Source organism: Moschus berezovskii, chromosome 1, assembly GCF_049115385.1.
Source record: "Moschus berezovskii isolate FMDL1 chromosome 1, NW_MosBer_1.0, whole genome shotgun sequence".
NCBI lineage: Eukaryota > Metazoa > Chordata > Mammalia > Artiodactyla > Moschidae > Moschus > Moschus berezovskii.
The window spans coordinates 149,954,001-149,968,769 of NC_142460.1; the positions used below are offsets into that span (position 1 = coordinate 149,954,001).

The 14,769-nt window shown below is 34.7% G+C and overlaps 1 protein-coding gene across 2 annotated transcripts in view; it reads left to right on the forward strand.

The window, feature by feature from the left end:
• ATR (ATR checkpoint kinase) overlaps nt 1-14,769 on the forward strand; it is a 116,322-nt gene that overhangs the window by 14,832 nt on the left and 86,721 nt on the right. For both annotated transcript variants that reach the window (XR_016038305.1, XM_055412376.2), the window contains exons 5-16: nt 594-772; nt 1,384-1,575; nt 2,617-2,795; nt 3,252-3,404; nt 4,105-4,297; nt 4,525-4,787; nt 6,505-6,695; nt 6,781-6,881; nt 7,068-7,239; nt 8,668-8,838; nt 10,423-10,617; nt 11,984-12,169. Coding sequence is in view for 1 of the 2 variants with exons in the window: in XM_055412376.2 (XP_055268351.2) it covers nt 594-772; nt 1,384-1,575; nt 2,617-2,795; nt 3,252-3,404; nt 4,105-4,297; nt 4,525-4,787; nt 6,505-6,695; nt 6,781-6,881; nt 7,068-7,239; nt 8,668-8,838; nt 10,423-10,617; nt 11,984-12,169 (2,175 nt within the window). In the remaining variant the exon portion in view is untranslated. The remainder of the gene's footprint in view (nt 1-593; nt 773-1,383; nt 1,576-2,616; nt 2,796-3,251; nt 3,405-4,104; nt 4,298-4,524; nt 4,788-6,504; nt 6,696-6,780; nt 6,882-7,067; nt 7,240-8,667; nt 8,839-10,422; nt 10,618-11,983; nt 12,170-14,769) is intronic.

Genomic DNA, 14,769 nt, shown 5'->3' on the forward strand with positions numbered 1-14,769 from the left:
TTTTAAAGTAGAGTTTGTGAAGAGTAAACATGTTTGTTGCATTATTAATTAAAAGGAGGCCCCTTTTAATTCAACTTCATTGAATTCAAGGTATCAAATTCATTGCAAAAACTTTGAGCAGTCACCTAGACTTTTTCTTTGACAGGTTATAATCAATCACTTCTAGAAAACCTATGAGTATATAGTACTAGTCATGCCAAATTATGTCTTTTTTTCTATTTGAACTATGGGAGTGTGATACAATAGATATACAATAAATTGATTAAATATTTTAGTTTACTTTATCTGTAAATCTTGCTAGATTGGTTGTATAAAAGAAGTTTGTCATTTCCTTGTAGAATTTTTCTTTATGGCATTTTGGTCAAGGGAAAACAGGTTATAGAAGGATATATGTGTCTAAGTATACACTGGGAAATAATCAGATTAACTTAGATTTTTGTTTTGTTTGATGAGACTCTGAAAATAATTTACCTTCTTTGGAATCTTAATACCACTGAACTGAACTGAACTGAATGCATTTTTGCTATCTATGAGTAATACATATAAACTTATTTTCTAAGAAATAGTTTTTTAAATTATTTTTGCTTCCTTAGTATTTGTTGGGCCCACTTTATGCAGCCTTAAAAATGGAAAGTATGGAAATCATTGATGAAGTTCAGTGCCAAATTCAACAAGAAAACCTCAGCAGTAACAGCAATGGACTATCACCCAAAAGGCGTCGACTCAGCTCATCTTTAAACTCTTCCAAAAGAGCACCAAAACAGACTGAGGAGTATGACTTTCATTCAGTTTGTATTTAGCCACTTAATAAAACTTTAGTGACTTAAATATCACCTTTATTTAAGTGCTTTGCCTTAAATACACCAAGAACATTTGTTCTTTCTATAAGTTGAAGGAGTGCTTAAACAGTCTAATAGTTCTTGTAGTCTATTTTAGTATAAAAGATTCCATGACTAAATATGGTTAGTTAAAAGTCTTTACTTGCCTGATTTGACTTTTTAATAAATTAAAAACTCTCTGTGACTATACATCTATCAACAATTTAAAAAATATTAACAAAATTTTTTTTTGTAATGTAGCCAAAGAATTCCCATATTTTGACCAACTGTAAAAGTTGTTATAAATGTCAGTAGTTGTAGGGATTTCCCTGGTGGTCCAGCACTGATGAGGACTTAGTGCTTTCACTGCCAAGGGCTGGGTTCAATTCCTGGTTGGGGAACTAAAATCCCGCAAGCCATATGGTATAGCAAAAACCAAACAAACAAAATGTCAGTAGTTACCATTACATACTGTCTTTTGTTTAAAATATTTTTCATGTACAAGCAAGATTATATAAATTCATATGAATATGAATCTTTACACTCTGGTTATAATTAATTACAGAATTAAACATGTGGATATGAACAAAAAGAGCATATTATGGAGTGCACTGAAACAGAAGGCTGAGGACCTTCAAATTTTCCTTGAATCCAATAATGTGAAGAATCCTATTACTGAGATTTTAGAAGGAATTGCTGTCATTCTACAACTCACTGCTCTGTGTACTGTTCATTGTTCTCATCAAAACATGAACTGGTAAAACAACTTGTATTTTCTGGGTGTAATACGTTTAAATTTATTGTTTTGGAAGACCTCTTTATTCACTTGTTTTTTGTGACCTTAGAACACAAAATTTTTCAGTGAAAGAGAAATTTGTTTTGTATTGAGCATCTGCTAAATGCCAGATACTGTGTTAAGTACTGTACATATCTTATTTAATCTTTACAACAATTCTGTGAAGTAAATGTTTTTATGTCCTCTTTACACATTCAAAATTGAGGCTGTTTTTTGTCTGAAGCCTGAACTAACTTTCTGGGGTGGAAAGGTAGAACATTTTTTTATACAACTCAAAATTCAGTGCTCTTCAAGCCAAATATTTCATCAAAAGAACTTTTCCCTTTGATAATAAAAGTAGGAATTTAAAACTCATTAGAGATATTTTTATTTTAGTGTTCTTAATACAGGTTAATTACTCTATCAGAAGGAATAAAGTCTGAACCCTCTCTGAAGATTTAGTCTTATGTTTTACTGCCATGTTATAGACCAACACTCCTTGGTAATTTTTTATATGATCATTTATTCTGTATTTCCTGACTCACTCTTTGTTTTTCTTTTTTTTTAAATCTTTTAATTTTCCTGAGTCACTCTTAGCTAGCTAATACAAAGTTATGAAGGAGTTTAAAGAAGCTGTATTAATTCAGATTGCCTTAAATTTGGAGTTTGAGATAACTTGAAGTGATAGCTAATTTGGATAAAGTCTGCTTTTGTCCTGCTGTTAAGAAAGGGTTTACACAACTATATCTTCTGTTATTTTAAAGCCTGGTGGTATCACATTTAAATAGCATAGATTAACTTTAATTACTAAATCCTGTGTGATTTAGACTGACATAAAGAGATTAAACTTAAAATAATAATGATATATTAATTGATATGCATATTTACTTTGAATTGGTTTAAAGTTTTGGGTTAGTTTTATACTCACAATTTCTTTTGGCTTACACTACAATATTAGTTTTGACTATAATAAAGTTCATTTTAATTGTCTTAAAAATGTTTTAACTGCAGCTATAATTTCAGGGACTGTCAACAGAAGTGTAAGAAGAAACCTTCAGTAATGATAACTTGGATGTCTGTGGATTTTTACACAAAAGTGCATAAGAGCTGTAGGACTTTGTTAGAATCTGTTCAGAAACCTGATCTGGAGACAATTATTGACAAAGTGGTAAAAATATATGATGCTTTGATGTATATTCAAGGTGAGTACAAAAAAGCAATAGATCAAAATAACCGATAATCAGTATGGAAATAAGTTTTCTTTTTTGTCTAAGGCCTGAATGAACCAATGTTGGGAATGCCCAAAAGTTTATTCTTGATTTCAGTTCTCTTATGTGTATCAGTAATTTATAAGTTCTAAATGTATTTGTATAATACTTTTAGTATTCTTTTTCAGTCAGAAATTATTTATAACTTTTAAATTTTATTTTGAGAATCTAAAGAATGCTATGATTCTCCTAAAAATATAAATGCATGTTTTCGTAAAGTCACATTTAAAACCTCAGAACATCATCTTTATGTTAAGAACCCCTGTTTATTGAATGTTTGTTGTAATTTCATTTGATGTGTAGAATGTCTATTTTTTTCATTGAAAGAAGACATAGCTAAATATGATTAAGGAAAAGATACCATTAATCACCTATTACGTGTTTCTGTAGTAAACACTTCATTTGAAGATCATATCCTGGAAGATTTATGTGGAATGCTCTCACTTCCATGGATTTGTCTCCATTCTGATGATGACTCTTTAAAGTTGACCACATTTGCCACCAGTCTTCTAACATTAAGCCAGAGGATTTCAGATAGCTACTGTAAGTGGTCTCAAAATTCTATATGTGTGATTTGTTTTAACTTATCTCTATATAAGACTTCTAACACTTATCATTTCTGTTTTTTAATAATTACAAAATAAGGTACATTTTTTAATAATTCAAAAAGGAGTTAGACCTGTAGAAAGGGATAAATTGTAGGATTTGTGCATCCTCAGCTCTATTCTGCCACATTGTTCTCCAAAGATGTCATTCCAGATTACATTGCTATTAGCAAAATATGAGTTCATTTCATTTCACATCTTCACCAGCACTTGGCATTATCAAATTTAAAATTTTTTGTTATCTTAAGAAAGAGAGGGAATTCCTTAGCCATATAGTGGTTAAGACTTTGTGCTTTCACTGTGGAGGGCCCAGGTTTGATCCCTAGTCAGGGAGCTAAAATGCCACAAGCTGCATGGTGTAGCCAAAAAAAAAAAGTCAAAGATGTAACTACCTAAACAAATATATATTTTTTGCTATTTGATGGGTGTAATTTTCAATTTGGTTTCCCTGTTACTAGTAAGATTATACATGGACCTTTTTCAGTGCATGTGCTTAATATATGGAAAAGGAGCTTTTAATTAAATGCTGTATATATTTTAAATGTTATTTGACTTTACAGTAAGGAATAAATATGTATGGTGTGTGTATGTAAAATTAACACTTAGAAATCTTGATTAATAGACTTTAATTTTTTTAGCACCACAGGCCCAGTCACGGTGTGTATTTCTTTTGACTCTGTTCCCAAGAAGAATACACCTTGAGTGGAGAACAGCAGTTTACAGCTGGGCCCTGCAGAGCTCTCATGAAGTAATCCGGACAAGTTGTGTTAATGGATTCTTTATCTTACTGCAGCAGCAAAATCCTTATAACAGAGTTCCCAAGATTCTTGTGTATGTATTAATATTTTAATTTGAATATACAACTTGATTGGACAGATGTCATATATACAAACTTATGTTTATTGCTGGATATGTAGAACAAATGTTGCTTTTAGTTTTAGAATTAAAATTTTTTTGCTTCTGTTCTTTGTTTAATCAGTACTTTTGCCCCACATGAAGCAAGACTATTTAGACCACAGAGTTAAAACAAAAGATTTAGTACTTTTTTTTTCCCCCAGAGATAAAGTCAAAGATGATTCTGACATTGTCAAAAAAGAATTTGCATCTGTACTTGGTCAGCTTGTCTGTACACTTCATGGCAAGTTTTATTTGACAAGTTCTTTAACAGAACCTTTCTCTGAATATGGGCATATTGACCTCTTATGTAAGAGCCTCAAAGTCGCTTCTCAACCTGAATGTTCATCTTCTCGACTAAAAGCTTCTGTTTGCAAGCCATTCCTTTTCCTACTGAAAAAAAAAACACCTAGCCCAGTGAAACTTGGTAAGTGGTTTGTTATGATTTATTTAATATTTTAAAACCTATTTAAGCTCCTTAAAAAAAAAAAAAACAATGATGGAGTTAGCCTGAAGCCTTAAAAAATTAAACTTGCTTGATTCAGTGCTTATGTAATTATTCATAAACAGGATGTCTGATATTAGACTGTATCATAGAACTAACAAGGGAAGTAATTTTTAGAGTTTTAAAATGCTCATGTGATTGGACAGTGTAAGGGACATACCTATTGTTTGGTTCAATATTGTGAGGTTTAGCATCGTGTATCCTCTTTAGTGATCCCAGGGACCTTCTTAATGTGTCCCGTGCTACTGCTTTGAACCTTCAGAACTTCATATAGTCTGATACTTTGCCCCCTGAGGAGTATAGATTATACCTTTACCACTTTCCAATGGTAATGGTGTATGAATTATTGGGAGCATGAAATGTATACGCATATTTGGACGATGGCTTGCTTTGGGTGGTTATTGTTGTTGAGTCACTAAATTGTGTTAGACTCTTTGCAACCCCATGGACTGCAGCAAGCCAGAGTTCCCTGTCCATCACCAACTCCCAGAGCCTACTCAAACTCATGTCCATCAAGTCAGTGATGCCATCCAACCATCTCATCCTCTGTCGTCCCCATCTCCTCCTGCCTTCAGTCTTTCCCAGCATCAGGGTCTTTTCCAGTGAGTCAGTTCTTCACATCAGGTGGCCAAAGTATTAGAGTTTCAACTTCAGCATGAGCCCTTCCAGTGAATATTCAGGGCTGATTTCTGTACTGGTTGGGATTAGGATTGACTGGTTGGATCTCCTTACAGTCCAAGAGACTCTGGCTCAATGATAAAGAACATATCTGCCAGAGCAGGAGGCATGGATTTGATCCCTGGGTGGGGAAGATTGCCTGGAGAAGAACATGGCAGTCCACTCCAGTATTCTTGCCTGGGAAATCCTGTAGACAGAGGAGCCCCGGGCTACAGTCCATGAGGTCACAAAAGAGTTAGACGTGACTTAGTGACTAAACAACAAAAACAACAAGCTTTTCCTTTATTCACACTTCTTTAGATTACAGAAATGTGCTTTTAAGTCTATCCCAGTAATTTAAAAAATCTGAGTGAGTAATCATTTTATAACTTTAAAAATTCTAGAATTTATTTTAGATTTAAATTACGTATAACTTTTACTAAAAAGCATAAAATATATTTTTTTAATATAAAAGATTATTTATTTATTTTTGCCTGTGCTGGATCTTTGTTGCTGCATGCCGTCTTTCTGTAGTTAAGGTGAGCAGGGCTATCCTTTGTTGAGGTGTGCAGGCTTCTCATTGTGGAGCACAAACTCTATAGGGCAGGCTTTAGAAACTGTGGCTCACAGCTTCTAGAACTCAGGCTCAATAGTTGTAGTACATTGGCATAGTTGCTTTGTGGCAAGTGAGGTCTTTCCTGACCAGGGATGGAACCCATGTCCCCTGCATTGGCAGGCAGATTCTTAACCATTGGAACACCAGTGAAATCCCTAAAGTACATTTAAATTTATAGGTATTAGTTTTTCAAGTATTCATTTTAATCCTCCACAATTCTATATGCTTTACAAATTTAAACACAAAATATTGATTTTATAAGACAACTTAGTGTTCTTTGTAATGTATTATTTATTGGCAATATTTTTATAGTACAACTTTTTAATTTAATGTGTTAACTTAGGTATTACGTGCTCTTGTTTTTAGCTTTCATAGAAAATCTGCATCATCTTTGTAAGCATCTTGATTTTAGAGAAGATGAAACAGATGTAAAAATGGTTCTTGGAACTTTATTAAATTTAATGGAAGATCCAGACAAGGATGTTAGAGTGGCTTTTAGTGGAAATATCAAGCATATACTGGAATCCTTGGATGCTGAGGATGGGTTTATAAAAGAGGTTGATGACTTTTATTTTAAATTTTTATGTATTTTCATAAACCTGGTTCTAAAAATTTCTTTAACTAGTTAATATTATTTTCTAGCTTTTTGTCTTAAGGATGAAGGAAGCATATACCCATGCTCAGATCTCAAGAAATAATGAATTGAAGGATACCTTGATTCTTACAACAGGGGATATTGGAAGGTAAGTTTGGCAGCTTTCCTATACTTCCTTATTTATTTTGGCCATTCACCTTTTTTGTTTGCCTGCTATTAGAAATGGTGATATGAGAGTTGTGATGTTATGGAGAGAAGTGTGGTAACAGTTTGCATTTATTTATAGATTTTTATTTTCAAGACATTGATAATCATTTTTTTTTTATAATTTTAGGGCAGCAAAAGGAGATTTGGTACCTTTTGCCCTCTTGCACTTATTGCATTGTTTATTATCCAAGTCAGCGTCTGTCTCTGGAGCAGCGTACACAGAAATTAGAGCGCTGGTTGCGGCTAAAAGTGTTAAACTGCAGAACTTTTTCAGCCAGTATAAGAAACCTATCTGTCAGGTGAGATTCAGCACTGGCCTTGACTAAAGGAAATAGCATTACTTTGTAAAAGCTAAAAAAAGAAAATATATATGTTTTACTTTTCTTGTTTTAAGATAGATATTTCTTTTTTAATGATGTATTTGGTTTATTTAAAAGACCCTACATCTTATCATTTTTATATTTTAACATCCTAATCTGAAGATGTAGGCCATAAATGGGAGAGGGGAAAAATCATCTTATAATAATTATTACACTCTATTGTTAATTTATTAAGAGAAGTCTTTTTTTTTATTAGTCTTTCTTTTAGTGATAAAATTTTTTATGCTTTGATATTATGGATAGGGTACTTTGTTTTAAGAAAGGTTCATTCAAGAAAGGTTCTGTCTGAAAAGCTGGGAAATGTTAAAATACAGGCTTGGCTTTGCATCAGTAACCTCAGATATGCAGATGACACCACCCTTATGGCAGAAAGTGGAGAGGAACTCAAAAGCCTCTTAAGGAAAGTGAAAGAGAAGAGTGAAAAGGTTGGCTTGAAGCTCAACATTCAGAAAACAAAGATCATGGCATCTTGTCCCATCACTTCATGGGAAATAGATGGGAAAACAGTGGAAACAGTGTCAGACTTTATTTTTGGGGGCTCCAAAATCACTGCAGATGCTGATTGCAGCCATGAAATTAAAAGACGCTTACTCCTTGGAAGGAAAGTCATGACCAACCTAGATAGTATATTAAAAAACAGAGACATTACTTTGCCAACAAAGGTCCATCTAGTCAAGGCTATAGTTTTTCCCGTGGTCATGTGTGGATGTGAGAGTTGGACTGTGAAGAAAGCTGATCGCCGAAGAATTGATGTTTTTGAACTGTGGTGCTGGAGAAGACTCTTGAGAGTCCCTTGGACTGCAAGGAGATCCAACCAGGCCATTCTGGAGGAGATCAATCCTGGGTGTTCACTGGAAGGACTGATGCTAAAGCTGAAACTCCAATACTTTGGCGACCTCATGCGAAGAGTTGACTCACTGGAAAAGACTCTGATGCTGGGAGGGATTGGGGGTGGGAGGAGACGGGGACGACAGAGAATGAGATGGCTGAATGGCATCACTGACTCGATGGACATGAGTTTGAGTGAACTCCAGGATTTGGTGATGGACAGGGAGGCCTGGCGTGCTGTGATTCATGGGGTCGCAAAGAGTTGGACACGACTGAGCGACTGAACTGAACTGAACTGAACTGAGTGGTGTAATCCTTAATAACATATTCCAGTTTAACTAAGCCTGGTTACTTCATGTATAAAAGGGTATTTATATATACCTCATTAAGGTTGTTATAAAAATTAAATGAACTATTCAGTTAATATGTTTAGAACTCTGATACTGGCCTTTATGTTAGCCTAAAACATAATAGTTAAATGTTCTTCCTTGTGTGAAAACTAACATTATTTTGCTCTAGTTTTTGGTAGAATCCCTCCACTCCAGTCAGATGACGGCAATTCCTAGTACTCCATGCCAGAATGCTGAGATGCGAAAACAAGATGTGGCTCACCAGCGAGAAATGGCTTTAAATACCTTGTCTGAAATTGCCAATGTTTTTGACTTTCCTGATCTCAATCGTTTCCTTACTGTACGTTGCAAAGTATAGTTGACTTTATTGAGGTTTTCAGTTCAGTATTTTGTGTTTATTCCATTCTCTATTTTTTAAGAAAGTCTGGCATTGTTTATTATCTGGCGAGTATAATGACCATAGATTTTCAAATTTACATGTTATCTTTTGGCTTTGATATGATAATATTACTTATGTTATAAAAGTGAAATATGTATTGGTTTGAGTCCTTGCTCTTTATGGTTAGCTATCTTGAAAAATTAATACTAATTAATTAATGCTAATTAATTCAGTTTATCAAGCACGTATGTCTTTAGTGCTGTGATGGGTTTCGTTGGTAATGCAAAGTCTAATATGATCATATCTATCCCTAAGGAGTGGGAGTACAAAATAATGCTATAGGAGACATGTGAATTCAGATAATCGAGTTTGTAGTATGTAGTGGTTTGGGAAGCCTTTGAAAAGTCATTAGTGGGGCTGATGTTTCAAAGGTGGATGGTGTAGGTTATCTTCTTATGTTTTCCCAAAGGCAAAGTTTATTATTATTAGTTAATAAATTATAATAATGATTTATGCAAAATTTTTCCCTACAGTATTTTATATTTTAACAATTAAATTGTGTGTAAATTGGACAAATCTTAGAAGGAATTATGATACTATACACTAAGGACCACAAAGATATTTTTACCTTTTCATTCAGTAATTTCATCTGGGGGCCTCAAAGCACAGAGGTTTACTGCAACATTTTCCAAGTATCAAATAAACAAAACCCTGAGAAGAAACTTAAGTATCTAATAATTAGGTCATAAAATATTATGCACTGTAACACAATAATTATAAATACTTGGTAGAAACTACCTTACAATGTCCAGTCTTACTGGATTAACATTAAGTTGTAAGACATAACACAAATAAGGTGTAAGTGCCTCTGAGAGTAGGGCTTGGGTCTTGTTTATTGTCACATCTTCAGTGCCTAGAATAGTCACTGACATGTAGTAGTTGTTCGTTAGATATGTGAGTAAATGAAAGGCCAGTTGTTTTATGTTTGGAATTTTGTATATTATTTAAGAACAGGATCTTAAAGGAAACAGACCAAAATCAAAATAGATTTGTTGCCATGCTGGGATGGCGATGTATTAAAAAGGTTTTCTTTAATATTGTAGCACCAACTTCTTAATTTGAAGAAGTTTAAATACTGTATTTATGGTTCCTCTTGTTTATTGTCTAAATACTAGTTAGCTCAAATAAAAAATCAAGCTTAGAACCTCTGCTTTGATTAAGAGCATGAATATGTACTAATGAGAAATTATTTTCTTTGCTACTTGAAGATTAGCTCATTTATTTCTGTCTCTCCCCACCTCCAGTGTAAACTTTATGCCATCAGGAACCTTGCCTATTTTTCACTGCTGTATCTGCAGTGCCTGTGCCATAGTAGGTGCTTAGTACATGTCTGTTGAGTGAATAAGTGGTAAATCTGAATTCAGATATGTCGTAGGTGGACTCCAAATTTGGGTGGTATTTTTAATTATATAGTTCATAGCTCATGTGAATATTTTATCACCTGGTCAAATGTGCTTTTTGGTAATTGTAGTGTTTCTTTTTCAGAGAACATTACAAGTGTTGCTACCTGACCTTGCTGCCAAAGCAAGCCCTGCAGCTTCTGCTCTCATTCGAACTTTAGGAAAACAATTAAATGTCAATCGCAGAGAGATTTTAATAAATAACTTCAAGTATATTTTTTCCCATTTGGTCTGTTCCTGTTCCAAGGATGAATTAGAACGTGCCCTTCATTATCTAAAGGTAATTGAATATTTGTATATGTTTTACTCTTTTGTATAAATTAGCATTATAGGAAAGCTGTTGTGACATTCTTATGGAAGTAGAGTGAGTAGTTTATAATCTATCTTCCGTTCCGTTCCGTTCCGTCGCTCAGTCGTGTCCGACTCTTTGCGACCCCGTGGACTGTAGCCTACCGGGCTTCTCCGTCCATGGGATTCTCCAGGTAAGAATACTGGAGTGGGTTACCGTTTCCTTCTCCAGGCGATCTTCCCGACCCAGGGATCGAACCCGGGTCTCCCGCATTGGAGGCAGACGCTTTAACCTCTGAGCCACCAGGGAGGGTAATATAAGTTCAAGTGGTACATAGATGAGTATTGTCCTGGGCCAAATTAGAGTATTAAATAGAATTATTCTTTTGTTATTTTTTTATTGTTTTACCGTGATGGTATATGATAGTCATGCATTTATGGATCAGCTTCTTAACTAATTTTGTTTTAGAATTTATTAATTGATTGGAACTATCAATGACTAATGATAGATAATTATATCTGTCAGGAGAGGCAATATCCTTCAACTGTAGTATAATGATAGCATTGAATTTAGTTCCTTAGTGCTCTGATTACAGTTTGGCCCACTTTCTTGCTAGTTCAAATTTAAAATTATAGCCTGTGCTGCTTTTTATGGTGTTGTAGTAGCAATGAAATCTGAGGAATAAGAGGCTACATGGGAACAAGAGAACCTATCAGATATGCATATATAACTATTGTTTTTCTCCAATGTTAATTTATTTCCTATATTTCATGATATGCCAGCTATGGATCTCTTTCTATATGAGTCTTTTTGAATATTGAGTGTATTTATTCGTTTTGAGAAAGAAAATCTGTATTATGAAAGTGGAATGGTAACAGCATTCCATTGCTTACGTGTTAGAAACTTTGCTAAGCAGTTTTTATGGATTATTTCGCTTGAGTAACTCCTCTCAGTTACCCAGTGAGATAAAGTACTATTATTTTTCCATTTTGTGGATGAGAAAGCTAAGGCAGAGAGAGGCAGAGCCACTAATTTTCCTCTCAGGGGTTACATTTCTTTGAATGTAATGACATTTTAAAACTTTATAAAAAAAAACTATACTCCCTTTTAAAAATTTTATTTCAAAATAAAGTCTGATCACTTCTCTTTTCTACCTGTAGTCCATGGCAAACCTACCAGGAAAAGTCAAGATTAGAATCCTTTTCCAATGCCTTTTTTAATATTATTAGTAATTCTTGTCACCTGATCCAGAGCTCCTGATTAACTATAGTGTATTAAAATCAATACACTTATTTCCAAAATGTTAGTATGGAGAAAAAAACAACTTTTTTTTTTTTTTAATGTATCTTTGGGTTAGAATGAAACAGAAATTGAACTGGGGAGCCTGCTGAGACAAGATTTCCAAGGACTGCATAATGAATTATTGCTCCGTATTGGAGAACACTATCAACAGGTTTTCAATGGTTTGTCAATACTTGCCTCATTTGCCTCTAGTGATGATCCATATCAAGGTCCAAGAGATATCACATCACCTGAACTTATGGTAAGGAATACATTATATGGGTTTTTTGGTTTGTTTTTCTCCTTTTTGTAGCTTTATAGAATTGAAAAAACAGGTGTTTTATATATTTCCCAAATGCTAGAGATTTATTTAAATTTTAAATTGGAATTTTTGTTTTGAAAAGACTGTTTATTTAAATTGCATGATCACAGCATACATATCAGGATTGAAAAATATACATTTTCAAATGATTTTAGATTTTGTTTTTTCACTGGGTAAAGCTGTTTATTTTTCTTCACTACCTTTTAACTATGGATCAGTATACATTCATAGCTTCCCCCGGTGCCACTATCCCTTCCTTGGCACAACGTAATAACTTTATCAGTTCTAAACTATATTTAAATTGTTTGTTGGGTTTAAGGCAGGTTAGAAAATATTCCTTTTTGTCTTTCCCTGTCTTAAATTTGTATCTGAAATCATCTTACTATTTTATTTCTTCATGTATAAAATACATATAAATCTCAGACTTACTATTTTTTTCTTTTGATTGGCCTCATTCTTTGAAGATATTCAAAGTACTATCAGCAAAATATCTTGAGAGGTTTCTGTCTTGGCTTTCTCATTTACCACCATTCTTTAGCTCATTCAACTCTGATTGTGTTTGAAATATTCTACTGAAATTTTCATCTTGTCAGGGTCAAAAATTGTCTTCCTGTTATCAAATCTTGTGGTTGCTTCTCTTTTTCTGTCTTATGCGACTTTCACTGGTGTTCAGTACAGCTGACCATCCCTTCCTATGTGACATCTGTAACACCATATTTTCTTGATTTTCTTTTTGCTTCACTGTCCACTCATTCTTTATTTCTTAATTTATTTTACTGAAGTATGGTTGATTTACAATGTTTTGTTAATTTCTGTTGTGAAGCACAGTGATTCAGGTCTACATATATATATATATTCTTTTTCATATTCCTTTCTGTTATGGCTTGTTACATGATACTGAATATAGTTCCCTGTGTTATACAGTAGGGCCTTGCTATTTATTCATTCTATATATAATAGTTTGCATCTGCTAATCACAAACTCCAAATCCATCCCTTTCCCACTCCTGCAACCACAACTCTGTTCTCTATGTCTGAATCTGTTTCTTTTCATAGATAAGTTCATTTGTGCCATATTTCAGATTCCATGTATAAGTGATAGCATATAGTATTTGTCTTTCTCTTTCTGACATTTAGTGTAATCATCTCTAGGTTCACCCATGTTGCTGCAAATGGCATTATTTCATTCTTTTTATGGCTGAGTAGTATTCCACTGGGCTTCCCGTGTAGTTCAGCTGGTCAAGAATCCAATGTAGGAGACCCTGGTTCAATTCCTGGGTTAGAAAGTTCCCCTATAGAAGGGATAGGCTACCCACTCCAGTATGCTTGGGCTTCCCTGGTGGCTCAGACAGTAAAGAATCCTCATGCAGTACAGGAGACTGGGTTGGATCCCTGGGTTGGGAAGATCCCCTGGAGGAGGGCATGGCAACCCACTCCAGCATTCTTGCCTGGAGAATCCTCATGGACGTAGGAGCCTGGCAGGCTATAGTCCATGGCACAACAGAGTCAGACATGACTGAGCGACTAAGCACAGTATTCCATTGTATATACATATATGTGTGTATATGTGTGTGTGTGTATAATATTTATTCATATATTCATTCATTGGTGATTGTCCACTCATTCTTAATCTGTACTTTATCTGTTTATTCTCTATATGTTAGATTCAGTACTATGTAATTGGGTCTTTTTCTCTATAAATATTCTCTACTTAAATGAGAGGGAATCCGAATTCCTCTGATCCTTTAATATGATTTATATTTTGATGATTTTATAATTGAAATTCTAGTCCAGAGCTCTCTTAAACTTTGGGCTTGTGGACTTAATGCAAGTTAGGTCCTGGCAGGAAACAGATGGCACACACACAAATGTTTCATTGAAAATAATTTAATGAAGGGGCTATTTTCATTGACATAAGCAAGGTTAAGAGAACTACCAGGGAATGTTAAGAAACCCCCCCAAGACTAGAAACAGCAGAAAACATATGCTCCCCTTACTCCTGGGCAAGAAGAAATGGTATCACCAAAGAGCTAGAACCATGGTGCTTGGGAAGCGCTCTTGTCATGGAGGAATATAACCACTGCCAGAAGCACCTCACAGCCCAGAAATTCAGGAAGTTATGAATATCACACTCTCTGCTCCTGCCCTATGTTCCCCTGTTGGTGGCTCCACTTGACTGAATTTAATGGGAAACCCAGAGAAAAAGGAATCTTGAGTGATGAAATCTGGTTGGCCTCCCAGGCACATCAGTGCAGTTCAGTTCAGTCGCTCAGTCATGTCTGACTCTTTGCCACCCCATGGACTGCAGCACACCAGGCTTCCTTGTCTATCACCAACTCCTGGAGCTTGCCCAAACTCATGTCCATCAAGTGGGTGATGCCATCAAACCATCTCATCCTCTGTTGTCCCCTTCTCTTCCTGCCTTCAGTCTTTCCCAGCATCAGGGTCTTTTCCAGTGAATCAGTGGGCCAAAATATTGGAGTTTCAGCTTCAGCATAAGTCCTTGCAATGAATATTCAGGACTAATTTCCTTTAGGATTG